At 32.8% G+C, this 26,178-nt stretch overlaps 2 protein-coding genes across 2 annotated transcripts in view; one reads left to right on the plus strand and one right to left on the minus strand.

Annotated features, from left to right (window-relative positions):
• The window catches only part of LOC127839947 (ZZ-type zinc finger-containing protein 3-like), a 432,333-nt gene that overhangs the window by 101,804 nt on the left and 304,351 nt on the right, over window positions 1-26,178 (minus strand). The window lies entirely within an intron of this gene.
• LOC127837973 (uncharacterized) lies at window positions 1,255-4,896 on the plus strand. The gene is made up of 4 exons (XM_052365449.1): window positions 1,255-1,439; window positions 1,653-1,838; window positions 2,602-2,678; window positions 4,807-4,896. Exons 1-4 carry the CDS (start codon window positions 1,380-1,382, stop codon window positions 4,844-4,846), a joined length of 363 nt encoding a protein of 120 aa, XP_052221409.1. The 5' UTR covers window positions 1,255-1,379; the 3' UTR covers window positions 4,847-4,896.

A 26,178-nucleotide genomic window follows, 5' to 3' on the forward strand; every position in this document is an offset into this window, starting at 1 on the left:
AAAAAACTCGTTTTTAACCCTGATGTGTTAAGTCAGATGATAATTTCTCAGCATTTAAAAGTGACGCTAGATTGTAATTTCAAGAAATTGTCCAGCAAAGGTAGGGTAAACAAAATGCATACACAAATTAAAATTTGCATACATGTATGTTGTAAGTAGAGCTTATTTCGCAACACTTAATTCAAAACAATAACGTTAATTTTTAAGTAAAAGCTTTTAGATATTCAGCATATATGATCATAAGCCCCAGTTAAAAGACTATTACATGTTTTGCATAAGCCGAAACATTGTATTTGAAAATTGAAAAAGCAGCTTTGTCTAGTCACACACTTTTAAGAATAGTCGGACATAAGATTGTTATCAGATGATCATTGTTCGCAAAACTGTTCATCGTCTGATTACCTATGATTAACTTAAGGGACAGATTCTATGTTTTATAAAGACAAACATGTTATTTTACTGGATTTTTTTAAATAGGAATTAGTATTGCTTGAACACATTTGAAATCTGATCAGTTATTTACAATTTACAGTTTATACGCACATAAACAAAAAAATCATGTAAAACAATTACGAAAATTACGAAATAGCTTTCGAAATAAAACGTGTAACTAAACTCAGGCTTTCTACTCGTTGAAACGTAAAACGCAACCGTCTATTGACGTGCTCACGTTTATAATACACGGTGCCTGTATAACGTGACTTTTTCGGATCTGTGTTGGGAGAATAAAGCGCGACCCAGTTACATATTTCACCATTTTTAATGGGACAAAGTGGAGAGCCCGCTCTTTCGTAAGAGTGTTCTATAGGTATCATGATCTTTTTAAACAAATAAGTATTTTTTCAGCAACGTGCAACAGCGCGTTTGAACGGTTAGACAAATGTCGGATCAGTGTGGGGACTTCATATTACAAACGCGCGGTTGCACTTTACTGAAAAAATAGAAAACTCTCACGAATGAGCGGGCTCTCCACTTAAAAATGGTGAAGTATTTAAAAAGACAACATTTAAAATGTTGACTGGGTCGCGCTTTTTTCTCCCAACACAGATCTTAAAACGTCACGTGGTATAAGCACCGTAATAAAAGCTCGTTCAACTTTATAGCGTTTTTAACTTTAGATTTGAATTAACGTGCGGCAGTTTTTTACGCCGTTTTACAGCCCAACTTTCAGAGGAATGGGTTGGGGTCCGGCTGTCCTTCCGTCCAGGCATCCTTCCGAATTTTTGCAACTTACTCAAACTACAAACACATAAACTACATGTACTTGTATATAATTAGTACATCAAGAACATGTCTTTTTTGAAGATGATGCTGAAGACACATTTTTGGGAAGCATAAGACGATTAGATGGCAATACTTTTGTGGCAGCACATTTCAACATGATGGTCAATGCCTCAGACATCAAGACACTTTTCGACACTAAATGGTTAAATGACAAAGTAAGAAAAAAAATATATATCAGTTGATTATTTATAAGCAATGATGGCATTTACATAATTTTAGCTTCCCAGAACTCTAACCTGAAGTGTTTATAACCACCTGATTATAATGCATAATGCCTGATGTAACTGATTATATATAATAAGTTATTGTTGATTAACCTTTGATGGCAGGTTTATTTGTACATATAAAGAATAAATGGACTTTTTTAGGTTGTTTACATCTACTTCCGAATTATTCATGCTTCCTGCTCATGGATCTCCGTTGTCGACCCGATGTTCATCACTGCCCTAAACGATGGGAGATCATCAGCTGCAAAAAAGTACCTGACACCACAGCACCTCCAAGCTAACCAAGTTCTAATACCTTGTATTTTAGAAGGCCACTGGACATTGATCGTATGTTATATTTTTGTGCTTACCTGTTCTCAGAGAGGCCATTTTATATTTAGAAACATCAGTGTCTTTAGCCCAATTATATTCAATAAGTAAATAATTCACACCTTCAGTTAGTTTTTTTTAATGGATTTTAATGATGATATTTTTAGGAATACTTTTCAGCAGAGTTAAACTGTTTTAACTGATGCCCCAAATGTTCTTATTATTTCCGCCATAGGCCAAGGGATATAAAATTGGCATCGGACTTTTGTCAGTTATTCCATCTGTCGGTACTTGAAAAACTTCTCATCGCTATTTTTCTGAAACTGTATAAGATATCACCATTAAATTTAATGTAAATAATAAAATTTGTAACAATCATCTGTAGAAGTTCAGAACAAAGATTATTAAAATCATGACTCTTGGGTTATCAATTTTTTCAACTCTGAGTATGAAATTTTCCCCATCTGTAGCTATATTGTTCAAGAGGAAGGCATTCACCTACCAATATGAACTTGATTATTACATGTAATTATTTTCTAGACTACAATATGAACGTTTTTAGCCAGTACCAAATAAGTCTGGTTGGGCACTATTACTTTTGTATGACTTTAAGGTGCAATAACGCACATGTTTATTGAATGGTTTGTTTAAAAATATAAATTTGCTAATTGCCATGTTCACTTTATCAATTCCAATCTTCCATGCTTATTAAAATTTCAATGACTGTAAATTCAATTAAATAGCCTAATTTGAGATTGTATTGTTCCATATTTTTCTTCAGGTGCTTGACGTTGCCGGCAAGACTATGACGTTAGTTGACTCCGGAAATGCTAGAGATATTGGCTTGACCTTGGTGAGGTAAATAGTTCACATACATTTAATGTAGATAATACTGACTACTCTCAGTTTGGTTGTTGGTATACCCGGCAAAGGAGTTTAGATCATTAAAACTAAGTGTTGGTTGGTTCGTTGGTTGGATTGTTGGTCTGTCCATTTAATATGTGCAAGTCTGTTTAGCATGCTATCTGTACCTTTTGCATAAGATTAAACATAATCCTGTATATATTATATGTCATCACAATGAAATGTACATGACTTTTCATGCCTGGAGATCCTCAAGTTGAATGAGCTATTTGTTGTTGAATGTTGCTTTTTTCCACGGAGGCATACAATGTACTTAGATTGAATTAAAAATTAAAATGAATTTTTAATATGAAATCAAAATGTACAAGACACCCTTTTTTTCCCATTGATCCACATGTTCCATATGTGTAGGCGCTTTATTGGAACCATTTTTATGGAAAAAGCATAATATGTTTTTATCTTGTGGAGCAAACTATTTTTGCCATTTCTCAAGAGATTGAATGTAATAAAATGTATGTCATCTCAATGAACTTTATAGGCTTATGATTTATTTCTATGCACAGGGATTCATATGTTCATCAAGTATGTGCCTTTGAATTTAACCATGGGAATGGCTACTATGCATGTGACAAATTGGTGACAAAAAAGATAATAGCTTAAGTTCTGGAACATGTCCTGGCTGGCCTTGAATGTAATGGTACATGATGGGTTTTCAAAATATATAAGCACAATTAATCAGGACATCAGACAAGCTGGGGGCATTGTTCGATTCACACCATAGAGTTGAAACATGATATTATTTGTATGCCCCCACAGGAGGGCATATAGTGATTGGACTGTCCGTCTGTCTGTCTTTCCGCCACACTTTGCATTTAGGTTTCGAAAACTGAACATAACTAAAGATATTACCTTCATATTTGGTATGAATGTGTATATGGACAAGGCCTTTCCATACGCACAAAAAAATTTACCCCTGTCACCTTGACCTTGAACGTAGGGTCGGCATTAAGGTTTCGAAATCTGTATATAGATTTCGAAAAATACTAATAACTTCTATGTCCCTTGAGATATAACCTTCATATTTGGTATGCATGTGCATATGGACAAGGCCTTTCGGTACACACAAAAATTTAGACCCCTGTTACCTTGACCTTGAACTTAGGGTCCGCGTTTAGGTTTCAAAATCTGCATTAAGGTTTAGAAAAATGCTCATATCTTCTATGTCCCTTGAGATGTAACCTTCATATTTGGTTTGCATTTGTATATGGACAATGCCTTTCCATACGCTCAAAAATTTTGACCCCTGTGACCTTGACATTGAACTTAGGATCCTGGTTGGGTTTCGAAGTTTGTGTTTAGGTCTAGAAAAATGCTCATACTTTTTATCAAAGCGTTAGTAGCGGGCATATGTCATCCTATGGTGACGGCTCTTGTGTGAGATAATTAGGATATGTATGCATAGATATGATGACATTCAAGGGTGTTGTGGTTAAGAGAAAGGCAGGTTGGACATAACATGTAATAGTTCAATAAACTAATTTCTCGTGTTGTCCAGCCTTGATGGATGTGTTAATTATTAGTATGATAAGCATCACACTCATAAACCATAACCCATTTCATGACGAGTCACAATGCACGGCCTCAATATGGTTGACATTATAAGCATTTTAAGTATCAAGAGGATCTAGGTAACAACATAACAAGATAATTTCACAGAAAACTGGAGCATGTCTTTGTCAATCATTGATTGATTTAAATAACCTTGTAGAATATGATTTGTCATATAAAAGAACCGGGTCCCTTGGTTTAAGATGAAGATCACAATCTCGTCCTACAATTTTGTCAGGGTCTACACATGACAGTGGCTCTCTTTGTTTTTCCTTTATTTATTCTAATTAAATTGAATACTAGTAGCACGTGGGCATGGCTGTTCTTAGGTAGCAGGTCACATTTGTTCATATAACTCTTCCTAGATTGTATATTCCCTGTAATTGGTTGTGTTATATTTTAGAATTCCCCAATAATTCTTGTATTGGCAGTTTCGGTGTCATTTAAATATAACTAGACATTTTATAAACAAGTTTTTAAAATCTTTTAATATTATAAATTTATTATATTTCAGTCATTTTTTTGAGTCCATGGACGAAATGCCTCACAGTTGAACTTTACAACATAGCAAGGTATGATAGCGTATCAAGACAAAACCTTTATCTACCGTTCTCTTATTAATATTTATAAGGTCTAACTGAATATCTTAAATTGAAACATTTGCAGACCTGACCACAAAGTTATATGTGATCACTTTAGTCAATAATGTATTGTTAAGTCAAGATGTACCTTTTGAAAACAGTCAACCTTGGTGTAAGAAAATAGCACCTGTCCACCCATACGATCCTGGAGTTTCTGTTTTCATTTTTTTACATAATATTGTTGCCCAAACTTTTGCTGTTGAATCAACTTGATGTGAAGACAGTTGTCAACAAAAGAAAATTCATACTTTATTATGGCCATTTCTGGTTTTTCACTGAGAAATATGTATTATCCATCAATTGTGTTTATATGCTCCTCTTTAACTGCTTGCTGGATTTTGCTGAAACTTTAAACAGCTGTGGATTATATCCATTAGAAAGGCGTTGATAATGTTTGCAAACAATTCTTGTGGACTTATAGCCCGATGGACCTTTCACAGCAGAATAATGACCTTTGTCTGTTATTTCCATTAAGAATATAATTATAAGCCCTACCTTATTTTGATTTTTGTACCGAACTCCCTTCTTGCCATATATATATTTCAATATTTCATAGCTGAATGACCTTAATGTTATTTTAAGGAAAATATTTTTTATGCAATAAAATCCAGCTGAATTATATTTAATTGTCTTTGTTTTCTTTTAACACAATAGAATAAATGTATGGTACCCAACGTTTGCCAGGCTACGCTTCTTGCTTGCCTCGTACTCTGTTATACAGCGTCCTTGAATTAATAGTTTGCGAGATTGTAGCTGAAGCCTCATATAAATATACTATCCTCAATAAGGCACAATCTAATCAATATATATTAACAAGTACCTTTCTTTTACCAGCTTCAATATAATAATAGGGCTCATATTATTCAACCCATTCTTAGAGTTAGACTTAGACTTCTTAGAATTACCATATTTTTTCATGAAACTTGGAACATAGATAGATGACAATATGTACATTACGCACGTCATTTCATTTTGTTCCTACGTCAAAAATTATGGTTATTATGGCGACACAAAGACTAGAAATACTGCTGAAAATGGTGGTTTTCTGGATCCTGCGATAACTTTAAAATTTCTTAATATTTTATCATGAAACTCGGAACATGGATAGATGGCACAATGGACATTATGCACGTCATTTCATTATGTTCCTACGTAAACATTCTGGTTGCTATGGCCACAAATAAAAAAATATTCTGACAATGGTGGAATTTCTGACAATGGCGGAGCCGGTAGGGGACTTTTATTGCTTGGCAATAGTCTTGCTTCAACTGGCTTGTTAACATACCATGCTTTTAGTGAAGTTAAATGGAAACTTAAAAAAATGTGTAAGCTTTTGTTTTGTTCTCTTTTCCAGAACAAGGTCCATGCCATCCTTCCGCAGAAGGCGATGACATTTGAGATACTTACTGGAGCATTGATGCCCAGAGAACAATGCGAACAGTTTTGTAGATCACGCACTTTTTTGACCATAGATCAAGTGATGACATATATTTGTTCAAACTGAATGAGAAATTTTGATGCATGCTAAAAAAGCATCAATATTATTTGTGGATCAAGGCAGAAACCTGTTGTTATACGTTATGCATTCATGTTTGCCTCAAAGGGTCTCCCTGTTGTGTTAAGTTTGTAAATATTTGTTTCTTGCCCAAACTCTGTTTAATTGCCACTGAATTAAAAAAAATCGTGTTTGTATTACTATGCTTTTTAAAGCCAGTAAAAGGGCGATATAATTTTTGAGTGTCCTTACTGAACTTAATTTTTAGGTCACCTGAGCACAACGTGCTCATAGTGAGCTTTTGCGATCGCCTTTTATCGGCCGTGTGTTGTGCGCCGTCAACATTTGCCGTGTTAACTCTCTAGACGCCACATTTATTGTCCAATCTTCGTGAAATTTGGTGAGAAAATTGGTCTCATTGATATCCCGTAAGAGGTCGAAAATGGTTACCTTTGCTTGAAAAACATGGCTGCCAAGGGGCGGGGGATTTTTCCTTATATGGCTATAGTACAATTTTGTTAACACTCTAGAGGCGACATTTATTGTCTGATCTTCATGGAACTTGGTCAGACGATCCATCCCAATAATATCTTAGACGAGTTTAGAAATGATGCTGTTTATTGAAAAACATGGCCGCCATGGGGCGGGGCATTTTTTCTTATATGGCTATAGTAAAACCTTATTAATACTCTATAGGCCACATCTATATTTCCGATCTTTATGAAACTTGCTCAGAATTTTTTCTCAATGATATCTAAGATGACTTTAAAAATGATTACATTTGCTTGAAAAACATAGCTGCCAAGGGCCGGGGCATTTCTCCTTATATGGCCATGGTAAAGCCTTTTTAACACTCCAGAAGCCACATTTATTTCCAATCTTAATGAAACTTTGTCAGAAGATTCATACCAATAATGTATTGGACGATTTAGAAAATGATGCCAGTTGGTTGAAAAACATGGCCGCCAGAGGGGGGGGGGCATTTTTCCTTATATGGCTATAGTAAAACCTTGATAACACTCGAGGAGCTACAATCATTTTCAAATCATCATGAAACTTGGTCTGAATATTTATCCTAATGTATCTTGGACTAGTTTGAAAAAAGGTTCTGGTTGCTTTAAAAACATGGCAACCAGTTGGCGATGCATTTTTGCTTATATGGTTATATATTGCTTTAGTAAAACCTTTTTAACACTCTAGAGGCAACATTTATTGTCAGATCTTCATGAAACTTGGTGAGAAGATTTTTCCCAATGATTTATCATACCACCACATTGATATCTGCTTGATATCCTGTTGCATGATTTCTTTTTTTATATCACGGTCAACAGGAAGTTCATATATCAGTCATGTGTGGAGGCTACTAAAACTTAATTAATATGTTTTGTTTTATTGTAAAACTGAATCAGATTTATCAAAAGAAACAATTTGATACAAAGATGTATAACATTTAATCCACAAACAGAAACACAAACAGAAAAAACGTATTTTCCAGATATTAATAATGAATAAGTACATGCTGATGACGTCATGTAACAAACGGACTACTTTTTTTGACACGCCTTCATATGCAAACATCAAAGGTCAAAGGTTATGTCAAAAGTTCAGAACTTAATATAAACAGACCAAACAAATAAAAACAAACAATAAAAAGCCAGTAAAAATAGTTAAAAATAAAATAGTAACACACTTCACAATAAAACCCAATGTAATAAGCATTCAATAATGAAATAATTTTGAATCATAAATGATTATTAAGGTTACATTTGTCGTCTTCTACAGTTTGCCAATTTTGACACAGGAATTGTGTTTCATCTACATCTACATCGGTACGTTGACCAGTCAAACTTGACAATTACTCAACGGGTGACATAAGGCTAGATGAAGCTAATTTCTTTTGAAAATAAGGACTTAAACATAAAAACATATTTAATACAATAAATAAACATTACCATGTCAGACTTTGTGGATTAAGGTAAGATGACATTGTTTGGGACGGTTTAATGGAGGCAGTTGTTATGTCGATCTTAGGAAGACTTTGCCAATCAGTTTGGAATAAATCTGAGTGTTTAATAAACCATTTGATGGAAGCACGAATGCAAATGTCAATTCAAATAAAAGTCATTTAGAATCCCTTACTGAAACAAAATCAAAAACTGAGAACAGTGAAAACATATCAGACGCCATAGAAATAACAACCTAAGATCAAAAAAAATAATTGAAGCCGAACAAAAACACCATCCGGAAAACACTAGCAGATGTAAGTCGATTTCAAAAATATCTTGCCAAGAAAGGCAAAACGAAGGCAATCCACAATTTATCAGTCGACCATCTAGATAAATATCTTGCTGCATATATCTGCTCTCCATTCGCAAGAATGATGGTGATGAATACGAGCCTGTCACATTGCGTAGCATCGTGGGAAGCTTTGAGCGGAAACTTCAAAGAGCAAAGTACCGATACTCTATCTTCCGGAGCAGTGGTCCAGAATTTTCCCTTACAGGTGACTGCATGAAAGCAAAGCAGAACAATCTAAAAATAACAACAAGGAAAAGGTAAATTTAATCACTGTTTAATCACGGCAGAAACTTGGTGATTTTTTTTCCAAAATGTTGAAAACAATGGCAATCGAGGCCGGTTTTGAAAAAAACAAAACATAAGTAATCATTCTGCTAGAAAACACCTTGTTCAAAAACTAAGGGATTCCAATATCGCACCCACCGAAATCATGCAAATAACGGGACACAAAAACGTATAATCGATAATCCATTACAGTGAAATTTCCGAACAAACACAAAAAAGATGTTCAAACATTTTGGCAACATGTTTTACTGCAACTCCATCTGTTTCATGCAATTCTGTGAACACTTCCGAAATGAACATTTTCTCTCCCCACCCACCCCGCAGTTTCACAAGCACAGTTTCCTGGCCAAAATCCAATAAATGGCATGTTTTTTGGAGCTTTACTTAACGTGCCGAACCTCAATATCTACGCACAACTACCACAGTAAACCAAACGCGCAGTATATATTCCAAATTCTAATAAAAACATACTTCAATTCTTTACACGTGTTGACACACTGCGAAGACGTGAGCAACTTCATAGGCCTTGACATGTTGCAACGGTTAACAAGTTTTGCCTTTAAAATGTATAACATATGCTGTCATTTTGTGTAATAAAGTATTGCTACTTAAAGTTTTGTTGCAGAATTAAAGAAGAAAGAGACAGAAAATCGTTATTAAGTTACATTAAATGGCGCTACTTTTCGTGTTGAGGAACAATGCTATTTTTAGAAAGATTCATACGCTATAAACGAATGCGGCGGCTCCAGGGCGTAGCGATTATTTTTCATTATTTCTTGAAAAACGGGTTGAGTGGTGTCAGTGGTATGATAAACAGAAAAACAGGTTACTGCCTGATCGTTTTGTGATATATCATGCTCGGCACGCCTCGCCGTTATTTTATTCTAAGCCTCGCCTGATATATTACAAAACGATCAGGCAGTAACCTGTTATTCTCTATATCTTTTATGAGTTTGAAAACAGTGCCGGTTGGTTGAAAAACATGGCCGCCAAGGGGGGGCGGGGCTTTTTTCCTTATATTGCTATTATAATACCTTGCTAACACTCTAGGGGGAACATTTATTGTCCATTAATCATCATGAAACTTGGTCAAAAGATTTGTCCCTATGATATCTTGGACATGTTGGAAAATGGTTCCGGTTGCTTAAAAAACATTGCCACCAGGCGGCGGAGCATTTTTTCTTATATGGATATATATGGCGTTTGTAAAACCTTGTAAACACTCTAGAGGCCACATTTATTGTTTGATCTTCATAAACCTTTATCAGAAGGTTCATCATAATTATATCTTGGATGAAAATGGTTTTGGTTGGTTGAAAAGCATGGCCACCAGGGGGTCGGGCATTTTTTCCTTATATGGCTTTAGTAAAACCTTGTTTACACTCAAGTTAAATATTCTCGAAGTTTAATGTAGTAATATTTATTTCGCAGAAAATTACCTCAGGGAGAAAAAAACTGTTAATAGCTATACTTGTTTGAAATCCAATCAGGAGTGCACTCTTAATTACTCCAACTTTCCCTTATCAGCAGCCTTAGCACAAATCAATACACATCTCTAAGTGAACATTGATGTTTTAGTAAGATCAGAAACTTTATACCTTGTTGTGCTATTCCTTTGATGTGTGGCACCATAGATAAGAGAAGATATCATTTTTGAGGCACACAAGTTTATTGATGAGATCTGAATTTGTGTGTGTGATTATCAAAGATTTTTGTTTTAAAATGGATTTATTGATTTTTTAATTAGAAATATAATTGCAAGTTGAGTCTGAAAATAGTTCATGTTTGTTAAAAAACAAGGCTCTCAGGGGGGTGGTAGTTTTTTATGTCTTCAATTGCTTATTGTGAAACATTGTAAAAACTTTTAGTTGAATGACACTTGCTCTGTACAAATGTTGTTATCATATCTTCATTTTGTTTACTCTATTAGTTTGAATAATATCATCTTCAAATATGGTGACAATCTTATGAGCATAAAATTTATTGCTAATGGTGAACTTTTGTGATGACATTTGTTCAATTGTCTGCCTTCCCTTGTGTGTCATGAATATTTGCCTTGTCAGCACTGTAGAAGCCACATTTATTGTCGGATCTTCATGACACTTTGTCAATTTTGAACCAATGATTTCTATGGCGAGTCAAAAAAATTAAACAGGCCTAATATCCAGGGGCCATTTGTTGTCCATTATTCATGAAACTTGTTTAAAACATTTGTTTTTATAATATCTTGCTTTTCTTGAGCTTCGCATAAAAGGTCATTTCCTTTTATCTCAGATGAGCGACTTTGGGCCTTTCAGCCCTCTTGTTTTTATCTGGCATTACTCATAATCTGACAGACTAGCCTCCTTTAAGTTGGTGGATGGGGGAGTTATATAGGACTTACTATGTATAGTCATTCTGTGTTAAAATTAACTTGGGTAGAAATGTAACATTTTAAGATGTTTGTATAGCTTTACACAAAAGCTCACCCATGAGTGTGGTGTGTGAAAGTACCTCATGGCTTCCATCAAAGTCAATGATTGAAGGTCCAACTGTTGGGATTGTCGTCACTTTAATATGATAATGTATAAAGGATTTTAACATATATTAACTTATTTAACATGATTGATGATGAGTGTTTTGACAGTATTGTTTTTCTTGTTTCTTTTTAAATATATGTGCATGATTGTTAATAATTGTGTTGGAGTAATCCACGTAATTTTCTATGTAAATATGTTAGTTCTATTTCATTTCTATTTTCATAAGAACTTTATCTGTTTATAATATGAATGGTATTTCTAATATTTTAAATTGGGTCACATTTAAAATACCTAGACTGGCTTAAACCCAGATATAAAAGACAGAGCATGGAAGGAGTATGCTCTTGCTCTTCTCTGATTGCATGTAATATTCCAATCTTATTTGGAGGCATATATTATAATTATTGGGTACACCCTTACACCATTGTGATAACTGACGGGAGAAGCTTGAGAAATACCAGCAGATTTTATTTTTATTTTTCAAATAAGTGCATATATTATTAGCACAGATTATTGGTGCAATGTCATAAATGTCTAGTCATCTTTAATATAGATGTTTTATTTGTTTAATATGTATGTGATGTGTTCTATACACCTGACGATGTTTCAGTGATAAAGATAATCAAATAATTAGTTTTGAATCAATAAATTGCTTTTATTGTTTTTTGTAGATTACCAAAAACATATTTGATTGCTCTTGAAATAATGGTGTATTTAAACAGAGACTCAATGCTTGTTTAAGACATGAGGAATATAAAATTATATTTCTATTGTTAAAGTATAATAGCTTATACTTTCCAAATTGTTGCATGATGACCGAATCAATCGATAAAAATCGATTGTTTTGTTTCCAAAAGATTGTTCAGAACAAGCGGCTAAATTAACTTTTTAAATGTTATATATAATTACATAGTGTCGGCATTAATACTTATTTTTTTCCAAAAAGGAAGTCTTAATAAGGCGTTAACAGGAGAGAGAGTATATATATATTTTATTGTAAAAGGTTAAGCCTAATGACTGTCTATTGTTTTATTGCGGGTAGATAGTTTGGAACAAGGCCCTTATAATCTATATTTTGCATGGTTTCTATTACTTTTGGTTTTGTATATAATTGTGTAGTGTTTGCCTTAATACTTTCTTTTGTTCCAAAAGGAAGTATTTTTAGTAAGGCGTTTACAGTAGTACAAATAAAAGCCTTTTTTAAAATGTAAGCCTAAAGGCCGTCTATTTTTTGGTTTTGGATAGATAGTTTGAAACAAGGGGTTAATAAACTATATTTTGAATGGTTTATATTAATTTCTGTGTTCTATATAATTTTATAGTTTTTGCCTTTATACTTGTTTGTTTTAAATAGGAAGTCTTTAATAAGGCGCTAACAGTAGCATATAACCATGGTATTGTTATAAAAAAACAAAAAACACGTGCTGCATTTTATCTGTAAATGTTATGATTTAATGTGACTTGTTTTATAAAAAAAAAGCCTTGTAAGAAATAATTTCATTATAAATATTCACTAACTTGCAAAATATCAGTTCTTCACGCATCTTGCAAAACATATTATATCTGACAAAGTCTAGTTAGTTTTCAATTAAATATCGGGTTATCATTTATTACAAAAACATAATGCATCACTTTACAGACAACAAAAAGACCATTTGGAGTTTGTATTTACAGTATCATAGAATTATTGTCCCCTACCGGTTTCACTCGAGGGAAATTTGGTTTGCGCTCTATGCGTCTGTCTGTCTGTCGGTCACAGTTTTCTGGATCCTGCAATGACTTGTTCTTCATACTTTTTCATGAAACTTGAAACATGGATAGATGGCAATATGGACATTTCATTTTGTTTCTAAATCAAAAAATTGGGTTGCTACGGCAACACACACATAGTACGGCAATAGTCTTGTTTTTTATTTATTAAATTAACAAATTTGTCTTTGCAGTATATAATGTAGTTGATTGAGAGAAACTGTCAATTATACTGTCAATGCGAGAGTGTTGTTAACGAATTTTGCCTTTGGACAACACTTGTTTTATGTTTATTGTAATATCGTAATGCATGTGCAATTTTTGCTCAACATTGTGATTATTAATATTTGTGTCGTTTTTATTAACTTATAATTATTTTGAGTACTGTTTGTTCTGATATACATTTATTAAAATTGCAACCAGGTATGTGTATAATAGTTTTCATTAATCTAGTATTTAACATTAAATCAAGTGTGACATTAATATAAAAAAAAACAAGACCGACATCAGATACGGATTGAAAGACTATGCATGCCACAACATCTAGTGACATGTCATGCAACCTTCTGTTGTGAGACCTTTATTATTTGGTAGTCATTGAAAAACATTGTTGGCAACAGTGATAATTTGTATGCACCCGGATCGAATGATCGGGGGTATGTTGGTTTTTGGCCTGTCTGTCTGTCTGTCTGTTTTTGTATGTGTGTGTCTGTCCCAAAACTTTAACCTTGGTCATAACTTTTGTAGTATTGAAGATGGCAACTTGATATTTGGCATTTTGAGTGGTGAAAGATCGAGGTTATTCTTCAAGGTAAGAGGTCAGATATGTGGCTTCAAACGGGCGCAGTAGGGGGCATTGTGTTTCACAAACACAGCTCTTGTTTACTATTTGAATGAATTCTTAAAATAATTTCTGCTCAAAAATAATGTTTGGTTCTTAACAAATAAGAGCATTACTCAGATAGATAATTATTGAAAAGCCGTACAAATCTCAGTTTAACGTTTAAATAAATCGTTGATGTTGTGTAATACATATAAGCTGTTTGTTAAATATATATATGTGATGCTGTGAACGTGAAATGGATAATGATGACTATTAATTAGTATCTAAGTTAAATTAAGTTCAATTAAAAGGTGTATACAATTGTCAAGCATATGGAAAAAAAAATTTGTGTATCCTTCTGCTAAAAAATAATGTTTGGTACTTAACAAATAAGTGCATATATTACTCAGGTAGATAATCATTGAAAAGCCATACAAATTTAGTCAGTTTTTACTTTTAAATTGATCTTTGATGTCGCGTAATACATATGTGCTATTTTGTTAAATATATATATGTGATGTTGTGAAAGTAAAAATGTATAATGATGACTAATAATTAGTATTTAAGTTAAATGAAGTTCAATTAAAAGGTGTACTCAATTATCAAGCATATGAAATTGGTTTTTTGTGTATCCTTCCCGTACATATTTTAATTGTTGTCATCAAATGGTTTTGATGTTGTTTTTAAATACATCAACATCAACAATTGTATTATAAACCCATACACACGAAAAGCAATAACAAACATTTAAATAAAAAACTCTTTTAACAGCATGAACACCAAGAACACCACAATCAACCATCACCCTATCACCCTACCCTATCACCATGATCGCATTTATTGCTACAACTGCTGCTGATATTCTAGCTGCAACTACCATATTATTTTACGTGAATAACAATCAATAATACATTAAAAAAGCACAAATGTTACTACAAAACTTAACTTTTTGTATTGACTTCGTTTCATTCACATGCGCGTGTTCAAAGACTTTCCCCACCTGTAGTCGCATAGTGTAAGAACAAATATTGTGTCCATGTACTCCTAAATAATACACTTACTAGACTGCAAATGTTTTGACAAATGTAGTTACACAGTGTCAATTCCTATGTACTTAAGTTTTAATTTAAGATATTTAAATATTTACAGAGATGACATTTAATTTTGATTTAGTCTCCATCTGTTTGTGGCGTGGATGGTGTGTGTGGGTTACTGGTGTACACTGGGAAAAACACGTGCCCAGTATGTAATAACCATACTTTAAACTTGCTAAATAGGTTTAAAAGCTGTGTAAATAGGCTTAAGAAGTTGTATGTTTGCACTTGTGTACTACACTTGCTTAATGGGCTGAAAAGGCTTTAAAATAGGCTAAACAGACTTTTTATGATGTATTTTTCAACATATGTACCAAACTTTCTAAATAAGCAGAAAAGATTGATAAATAAGCATTTAAATAGGCTAACTAGGATGTATTTTTGAACCTATATGCTTAACATGACAAATAGGCTGAAAGACTGTTTAATAGGCTAAATAGGTTGTACGTTTCAACCTATGTACTACGCGTGGTAAATAAGCTGAAATGGATATACAATAATCCAGATGCGATGTATGTTTGAATCTATTTACTGAACTTACTAAATATGCTCAATAACGATTAATATATAGGCTACTCATGCTGTATGAGAAATCCTTTGTACTAAACTTGCTATAGTCTGAAAAGCTTGAAAAGGTCATTAAATATACTTAATACGATGCCTGCATTTACCATTGTACTTAACTTGCTAAATATTAGTAGGCTAAACGGCTAAAAAAGGCTAATAAATAGCGTAAATGCGATGTATGTATGAAAATATTTACTTAACTTAATAAATATGATAATAAGCCTGAGAAGGCTGTTAAATAAGCTAAATAGGCTCAATAATACTTAACTTGATTAAGAAGCTAAATAGGCTGTTCAATAGGCAAAATATGCTAAATATGATTAATGTGTCTATATATGTACAAAACATGCTAAATAAGCTCAATACACTATTAAATAGGATGTATGTGTCTACGTATGTATGAAACTTGCTAAATACGCTAAATAGCCTGTTAAATGGGCTAAATTGGATGTGTGCGTCTACGCATGTACTAAGCTTGCTAAATTGGCTGTTAAATAGGCTAAATATTCTTATTAGGATGTATGAGTCTACATTCATGTATGTTCTAAACTTGATAAACAGGCTAAATAGGATTTATGTGTCTAATTATGTACTAACTTTGCTAAATGTGATAAAAAGGCTGTTAAATAGGCTAAAAAGGATGCATGTGTCTACGTATGTACTTTACTTGCTGAAAAGGCTAAATAGGCTGTTAAATAGGCTAAAAAAATATGTCTACGTATGTACTTAACTTGCTAAATAGACCCAATAACCTGTTAAATGGCATAAATTTGATGTATGCGTCTACATATGTACTAAGCTTTCTGAATTGGCTATTAAATAGGCTGAATATGCTAAGTAGGATGTATGAGTTAATTAGGATTTATGTGTCTACATATTTTCTAAATAGGCTGTAAAATAGGCTAAATAGGATGTTTATGTCTACCTATGTACTAAACTTGCTAAATAGGCTAAATAGGCTTATAAATAGGCTAAAAAGGATTTCTGTTTTAACCTTTGTACTTAACTTTCTAAATGGGCTGAAAAGGCTGTTAAATAGTCTAAATGGGCTTAAATATGATGTTCAATAGGATAAATAGGCTAAAAAGGATGTATATCTACGTATGTACTTAACTTGCTAAATAGGCTGTTTAATAGGCTAAAAAGGATGTATTTTTAACCTTTGTACTCAACTGTCTACATAGGCTGAAAAGGCTGTTAAATAGGCTAAAAAAATAGGATGAATGTGTCTACGTATGTACTTTACTTGCTAAACATGCTGTTAAAAGGCTAAATAGGCTTTATACGATGTATGTGTCAAAGTATGTACTAATCTTGCTAAAAAGGCTGTTAAATAGGATGTATGTATCTAGGTATTTACTAAAATTGCTAAATAGGCTGTTAAATAGGCTACATGGATGTATGTGTCTACGTATTTACTTAACTTGCTAAATATGCTGTTAAATAGGATGTATGTGTCTACGTATTTACTAAAATTGCTAAAAAAGGCTAAATAAAATGTATTTTTTAACCTTTAAACTTATTTTCAAAATAGGCTAAACAGGCTGAAAAGGCTGTTAAATAGGCTAAAAAGGATGTATGTTTTAACCTTTGTACTAAGCTTACTAAATAGGCTGAAAAGGCTGTTAAATAGACTAAAAAGGCTAAATAGGATGTTTAATAGGCTAAACATGATGTATATGTCTTCGTATGTACTAAACTTGTAAATAGGCTAAATAGGCTAGGCTAAATAGGATGTATTTTTAAACCTTTGTACTTAACTTTCTAAATAGGATGAAAAGGCTGTTAAATAAGCTAAATAGGCTTACTAGGATGTATGTTTAAACCTTTGTACTAAATGGGCTAAATATCCTAAACATGCTGTTTAATAGGCTTAATAGGATGTATGTTTCTCCCTTTGTACTAAAAAGGCTAAATAGGCTTAAAGGCTGAAAAGGCTGTTAAATAGGCTAAATAGGATGTATGTTTCAACCTTCGTACTAAATAGGCTGAAAAGGCTGTTCAATAGGCTAAATAGGATATTATGTTCAACATATGCACTAAATAGGCTGAAAAGGCTTTTAAATATGCTAAATAGGATGTGTGTTTCAACCTATGAGCTAAATGGGCTAAATAGGATGTATATTTCTACATCTGAACTAAATTTGCCAAATAGGCTAAATAGGCTGTTCAATAGGCTAAATAGGATGTTATTTTTAACCTTCGTTTTAAACTTTCTATATTGGCTAATTGGGCTGAAAAAGCTGTTAAATAAGCCAAAATAGGCTAAATATGATGTATGTTTGAACCTATGTACCAAGGCTTAATAGGCTGAAAAGGCTGTAAAAAGGCTAAATAGGATGTATATTAAGACCTATGTACTGCATAAATTTATTAACTACTTCCTGTCAAAAAAAGGCAGGTACAGTTTTTTTGTCGTCCCGTTGAAGGTGTCCATGTATCCAAAGGATGTACTGTGATCAATCTGTGTCCTCCACATCTTCAGTGCCAACACGTTGTTCCGAAACGTTTCCTGTATAAGGAGGGTGAGAGGATCAGTCACCACTTAACCCTTTTTCTGAAAAATATGAACACATAAAAAACTCAAAACCCCTTGCTAAATCTATCTATATATATATATATATTAGCTGTTATTGTCTAACTTTTAAGATGCAGGAACATAATGGCCACTGTTTCGACAGTAAATGAGTTATTTTTTTTACACTTTTGATTTTAAGCTGAGACAATTACATGAGTAGTTTTACGTGTTCTATATTCATATTACAAGCAACAATATTTGATAAAGATAAAATGCATTACTAATTCCATTAAACAGGCCCACAGACATATAAAATATTTGATATAGATAAAATGCATTAATAATTCCGTTAAACAGTCCACAGAAAAATAACATATTTGAAATAGATAAAGTGCATTATTAATTCTGTTAAACAGGCCCACAGAAAAATAAACATGAAAAATGGGTCATATTCAACAACAGTAAACATACTGGTCTCTGGCTTGTACAGTATTGTCAGGCCATGCCACAACAAAGCTGGTCTTCACCATGGTCTACCAAATGGACAATTCTTGCAAACACACCATCATGGTTAGCTTGAGGATGGTCCAAGCTGGGCTAGGACAGGCTGTCAGTGATAACTGCTGACTGTCTGGTAGCAATTTCCTTCAACAGCTCCTATGCTTCCGTATAAGTAAGGTGGTCTTTGATATCATTGAAAAGACATTTCTGCATTTAACAATAAATATTTTGAACATAAAGCTAAGAATTTTGACACAAGATGTAGCTACATGTACATATAGAATTTTTTATTTTTCATGACACCATTTTTAAACATTCCTGTCATTTTTTTGTAAAATTTCAATATTCACCTAGTGTAGTGTAGGATCATTTTTTAAATTCTTTGCTCATGTAGCAACACAGTTTTACATACAAAGACTTTGTTTTATATATCAACAATTAGTGCGTTGAACTGAGTTTTTTTCTGTTTCCATTCAAGAATATTGTGAAATGACATATATTTCTTTCAATGAAATCTCAACTTGCCTGAATATCTGAAAACATTATCTACAAATTATTTCAATATTCTCAAATGAAATTAACAGAAAAAAATGCAGCTAAATAAGTATACCTTTTCTGTTTCTTGTACCAAAGTGACAATATCCAGTGATCCCTTCTTCATAAACTTCTTGGTTTAATTATGGTTGTATCCTATTGAAAAAGTAAATACACAATTTAAACCACTTTTTAAAACTATTTATGGTCTCTATTTAAAAAGTGAGTTGTAAATATGTGGTATTATTATCTAATAAGTTTTCTTCGACATTCAGGAAATCAAATCTTGAGGATATTCAAAACAATTGAAAAAAGAGGAATATCCAGAATATTCTTGGCTTTTACAAATACAATGAAAAATGCATTTTAGATGACCTGTATTTGATTTATTCAAAATACAATATACAGTTGAAATACACATTTATCAAAATATATACGTGCTTTGCTAAATTAACAAAGAATATAAAGATAAAATACTTTAAATAAAGAAACAATAAGATGCACGAAAATAAATCGTGGCGAGTTGTCTCTTGGTTGGAGCAAGTGACCATATGTTTGATGCGAGTTTGTTTTGGGGCAAGTTGGTATTGGTGCGAGTTGTCTGGCGCCAGCTACATGCATTTGATGCCATGAATTACTAAACTGTGTTACTATTTTCAAAAATATTTTGGTTATTCAGTTTATTTATAAAATAGCTGTACAGAAGAAACTGATATAAATACATTAACCCTTTGCATGCTGGGAAATTTGTCATCTGCTAAAATGTGGCGTCTCATCTGGATCCAAACTGTTTGCAAAGGCCTTCAAAATTCGGTTCCAGCGCATTAAGGGTTAACTATGAGTTTTGGGTTTAAATTAATAAACTACCAGTACCATTCAAATGCATTTTAGTTAATAATAAATGTCATTGTCATATAGCACACAATAATGAATATGTCAATAAATGCACAGCATCTTGAATTGCCTGCCAACAAATAATGTTGTCACTGTCAGTGATGAGGAAAGAAAAAGATACTGTAATGTTTAAATGATCTCAGTACTCCAAGGCTAATGATAAATTTAATTTATTTGCGCGAATACTAAAGTTAATTCTGTATTCAACTTGGCTTTTAATTTTAGTCTCTGTCTTTAACTTAAGTGTAAACGAGAGAATCAGTATTTACGCGTTCTGTGATGTATATGCATATTCTTATGTAACGAAAACGAATCATTTGATCAGTTATACTATTTTAATCTACTTTTATTAAAAAAAAATCATACGCACTATTGAGTTTTACAATTAAAAAAAAATATTTTACCTTCTTCTTCCGTGTTTGACAATACAGATTCCGCCATATTTGTTGTTGTTGTTGTCACAGTGCGTGTTTATATTTAAATTTATATTTAAAATCTATATTTAGTCGGGGAAAAAACCGATCCAAGGGTCAGTGGTTCGAGGCTTGGTGCGGCTTACTTTTTTCTTTCTTATTTTAACTGTATTTGTGTTTTATACTGGAGCACGCTATTTGCGATGTATAAATTTATCAATTTAAAGCATTAAATGAAAAACTTCAAAAAAATGCAATTTAAGTGTGAACAAGCCCCTTTAATATTACTTTTAATTGTCTAATACATTCTCCAAATACTGTCACCGGTAATTACGTTTTAAAAAATCCTACAGAATAATAACAACTTAAACTTAAGTTATATGAATATTCATAATGGCTAATTTTAAAGAAGGTTTGAAAAGTTTTGACTGTTGAAGTAAATTTACTGAAAACATGTATTGAAATGTAGTTACACATGTACAATGCATACAGTTTTATTTTTTATTATCAGATTTCATCTGTAATCAATATTGATATCATATTAATGGCAAAACTTTGTTGTTTTCTGTATGCTTTACAATCATTTTTCTTAGTTTTTAGTTTTTTTACAAAGGATATTTATAACACAAACCATGGAGACAATATATAATCAATTCATTTTGTTTTATTTATGGTATCATCAACATTCAAAATCTTTTATTTATTATAAATGCAGTTGCCATGAAAAAGGTTTCAAATTTTAATCAAGGTAATTGTTAATCTTTACTGTCTAAAATATTTAATTACTAATTTTAAGATTATTTTTTTGTTTCCTATAAACCATATGGACACATTAAATGCATTTTGATTGATATGTTCAAATAAAAATTGTTATGTCATAAGAAGTTATTTTATATTAGAACCATTTTTCTTTATAGGTTATCACACAGATTGACAAAAAAACTATCAACAATCAATTTTATTTTCAACTATCTTAGAACACATTTCTTTAAACTCTATACTGTGTTTTTGTACATACAGTAATGTCCATTTATACCATTTAAAGTTCTATAATAACACTGTAAACATTGCAAATCCCACTTTATTGTATCTTATATTGTGAAAAGCAATGCTGCAAATTTTCTCTTTGTTTTAAAGCCGGCCGAGTTGATGTTGGTAAATTTTGTTATGTGTCGCAAAAAAGTGATTATGAGTCAAAATGTGATTGTATTTATGTCAGATATGCAAACAATTTGGTCAAAATCGGTCAGGAAATGCCAAAAATCAGTTCAAAGATAGGGCTTTTCAATTTCTGTCCATGGACAGAAATGATCTAAATTTAAACACGCGCGGGTCACATGTAAAACCACGTGATTCACCCGAGGCATGGACTCGTCTGAAGAATGAAAATAAATGCACAGACTCGGAGCACAGGTGATGGATCCGTGGCCAAGTCACTAAAACAACATTTTTAATCATTTTGACCAAACAAAAATTTCTGATAACATTATAAAATTCAATTCCGTATTTGTTTATTGTACTAATGTGGATTATGTTCCATAGCTGGGATATTTCGATAGCTTTACTCTTGTTAAAATCGGCACTAAACGTTCGGTCAGACGAGAGCCGACCTGGCATTTCTAGGATTCGATTTCGATAAGTGTTTTCTTGTAGTTTATGTTGGCAAGTAGCCGTTCGTGGTCATTTTTCGTCACGAGGCAACCTTTCCTAACAAAATGGACCGTCATTTAGGCATTTACTGGCTTTAACATGTTGATGTAGGTGATTTTCCTGTGTCAAGAGATATCTACCTTGTATATATATAATATATCAGAACTGTGTTTGTCAAAATGATGAAAAATGTTGTTTTATGACATATTGATAGTGTTCAAGTGACTTGGCCACGCGCCCAACACCTGTGATTAAGGAGTTCTTCTTTGATTTGAAAAGCGCGGAAGTGGAAATCACGTGAAATAGGCGCTCACGTGGCCCAAAGCGTGTATACGTCACAGGTTAATAATAGTCTTGAGGATTCCGTTATGTACATGATTAGGTTTCGTATTTTTGATGCTTTTGTCTTTTTTTGCACATTTTTTTTGCGAAAATCAGTATGCAAGATTTAAGCTTTAGAATGTATCTGACGAATACTGATCAATTCTGGTCAGTTGAGAAAACCAAATTGTTGTGAGCAATATCAACTCGGCCGGCTTTAACATTCACTTATTTTAAACAATGTTTTGTTCGGAAAGATTATAATAAGATATACTGTCTTCATTATTATAAGTAAATGTATTTTTAAAATGTTTTAAATGCATTAACTTTTACAAATAAATAAATAAGATATACAATAGACAATTTTTGTGTTGTGTTAATCATTTACTACCATTGCAATCAAATGATTTAAACAATTCCATTTTTTTGTTTCTTCACTTTGAACACTATATTTACGCATAATACTAACATTAATTTATTTGTCAAAAACATAGCTTATAAGACAATATATATTCAAAAGAAGTTGTTTGTTTTGCGCTAAATACAGCTTCTTGCGGACAAGTATGGTAGCAGTGTATGTGTTCAAAAATCAATTGAAAGAAAAATAATCAGGGTTTTTTTTTACTAAGAAAGTGACGCCGATATTCGGCGTCTTCCCCTACCAGAATTTTTCCCCTAAAAATACCATTTCCCCTCCAAAAATATAATTTTTCACCAAAATATAATATTTTACCCTCAAAGAAATGTTTTTTTTCTTTTGGGAAGTCGACACTTATCCAATTTGTACTATGTACGACGATCTCGCTCTCTCTCTCTCTCTCCCGACGAACACTCAAATCTGGGAATCCCAGTGATTCTATATATAGCTCTTATATTACGTCATGAAAACCGGGCAACTAATCGTATTAATCATGTGACTATTTTACTGGATTCCTGTCTTGCGCGAGAAGGGTGTTTCGTCAATTAATTACCGGAAACCAGTCGAATTTTCATCCGGGTTATGTGAAAGCCAAGATATAAACGTTAAAACAGAAAAAAGTCTCACAATTGGCGTTCATACACGAACAAAATAAAACGTTCGGACTCGGAAAATATTAATTGAAATGACGCATTTTTTAAGAATGAATCATCAAAAACCGTTAAATCCCAGCAGGATTCGGAGGTACATGTAATCAACATCGATTAATACTGTCTGATTATTGTTAAAGTGAAAGTAGACAATCGGCAGCTGCCGCACCTTTCCTTTCCAATACTGTAGCTGATCTAGATCGTCAACCCATTCATCATGAAATTGAAATCATAATATTGACATCGTTCCCCGGCCCCAGTTGAAAACATTTCCCATTATAAGATCTACACCTGCAACTTTATTTAGGACTTTGACTTTAATATCATACTTGTTCATGTGCTTAAGAACAAAAAGGCCAGAGACATGCCTCTTTTTCTTAAAAAAAAACCCTGAAGTCTGTAGGTGAGTTATAGACATTGAAATGAACAGTTTTGATTTTTTCCCCAAATATGTCTCTTTCGCGCTCGATTTTCCCCTTTTACCCAGCGTCCAGCGTCTTCCCCTCTTTCTAAAAAAAACCCCTGATAATAGATTTGAACTGAAAAAAACAGATTTAACATATTCTCATAATTATGTATCTTTCCAAAACACATGTAAAATAATTGAATAACACAATTTTTACAGCTTTTTTTAGAAATTGTAACAGAAATATATATATATATATGGACACATAATTTTAATAGCATAAGTATTAGGAACTTGCAAGAATAAATTGTGTCATCGTGACATGATTCAACCTACAGTACACTATGATTCAAGTAAAATATAATTTCCTAAAAATAGGAACATTTAAAAATGGTTTGCTTTCTCCCTGTGTTTTGTTCATATGTACATTTAGTCAGATGTGTAGAACTGTTTCATGAATTTAAATTGATGCATTAGTTTCCATAAGTGAATGGCATTATGTATACATGTAATTATATTATGAGTGACTGACCTTTTTCACAAATATTTAAGTCATGTTGGTAAAGCATGTAAAGTGATTCAGGTTATGTAAGTGCCCGATTGTCATACCAATGACCCCATACCAATGGCCCAGGATAGATCCCAATTTCTCACATTTTGTATTTAGAACTAACCACAACTGGTATATATTTTAGCAATCCATGCACTTTTAAAATATTGAACAAAAAATATAATATGTGTAGCAGCATACTTTATGATTATTGCAAATGCCAATTGTCTCAAATGAAATAAAGCATTCATGAACAATGTTGTCGCTAATTTATCACAGAAAAAAAATTCTCATTTTAAATGAATTGATGAGTAAAAATCTGTTGTTGTTTTTTTTAAATATTTGGCACACAAGTATAAATATAAACATGGTAAAAACATGATGTTGATTGTTATAAAACTATCTAGAAATGCGACAAGTGAATACAAATTACAGACCTTTGTAAATACAAATGTACTTCTAAAACCATACTGTACTGTGCATTCGAAATTATTAATCAGTAAATGAAATTTTAAAAATATAATACCTTCTTTACAGAGGACATTGCTGATGTTCTTCTCATGATAGGGCATTCAATTTGTAATTCAGTGACGCACTAAACATAATCAAAGATACCCTTCCAGTAAATTGAATTCCTGTCAGGAAACTCCTTGATTATGTTTCTGTAAATTCAGATGTGAAAGCTACAATACACATGCCTGTCTTCTCAGTATTATCCATCCATGTTTTCCAGTTTGCTCCATCAATTCCAGTTTTAAATATAGATCTATCTGACTAACCTTTCGTATCAGATTTTTTTTAGTAAGAATAATCTCTTCTGTTTTAAGAAAGAGCATATCCAGCACAACAAAGAATGGCATCACTTAATTTTAAAAGAATCCAGAGACTGCACTTTGTTTACAGTTGACCTTGTTTTCTCGTCGCAATTTCGCAAACAAGGGAAAGAACTGTGCTCTTTATAAGGTACTTCTTAAGGTAGCAGACCACGGTAGACACACACTCTCTCGGAGCCGCGGACGCCTTCTTGATCTCCACCACGCTCAATTCAGAAAACAATGATCATGCAATCATAAAAACACATTCACTGCACACAAGTAGTCTGAAACTTACATTTAAGATAAAAAAGGCATATGGAACCTGTACAGGTGATACTATTGACAAAAGTGAAAGAATTGCAAGGCCGCAAACAGTGGCTTCAAAATAAACGTTTTACCATGTACGAAAGTGGCTGGGGACGAATGAAATGGAAATGATAGCCTGCCTTTGGAATGATATTTTACACGCAAAACATAGCACAACCCATAAAACCATGAATAAATACCACGTACCCAGGTGGTTTTCGCGCAATACTTCACAGCGTGACCCTACTAGCGCATTTTCTGGTACAATGCGTAACTTTACGGACGAAAATTTACGTACGTATAAAGTTACGTATGTTTTTCTGAATGCGTAAGTGGGTTTCTATAAACCGAACGTAGCGTAAAACTTAGTTGCTATGTTTGAATAATCTCTAAACAGAAGTCTGGTGATTGCGCGGACCTTATAGTGAACATTTGAAGA

Source organism: Dreissena polymorpha, chromosome 7 (assembly GCF_020536995.1).
Source record: "Dreissena polymorpha isolate Duluth1 chromosome 7, UMN_Dpol_1.0, whole genome shotgun sequence".
Lineage (NCBI taxonomy): Eukaryota > Metazoa > Mollusca > Bivalvia > Myida > Dreissenidae > Dreissena > Dreissena polymorpha.

Excerpts from the sequence above, each read along its gene's own strand:
- LOC127837973 (XM_052365449.1), top strand. The coding sequence starts at position 1,380 with ATGATGGTCAATGCCTCAGACATCAAGACACTTTTCGACACTAAATGG. Across the intron at positions 1,440-1,652 it reads CTAAATGGTTAAATGACAAA|GTTGTTTACATCTACTTCCG; the intron begins GTAAGAAAAAAA and ends GGACTTTTTTAG. Across the intron at positions 1,839-2,601 it reads AAGGCCACTGGACATTGATC|GTGCTTGACGTTGCCGGCAA; the intron begins GTATGTTATATT and ends ATTTTTCTTCAG.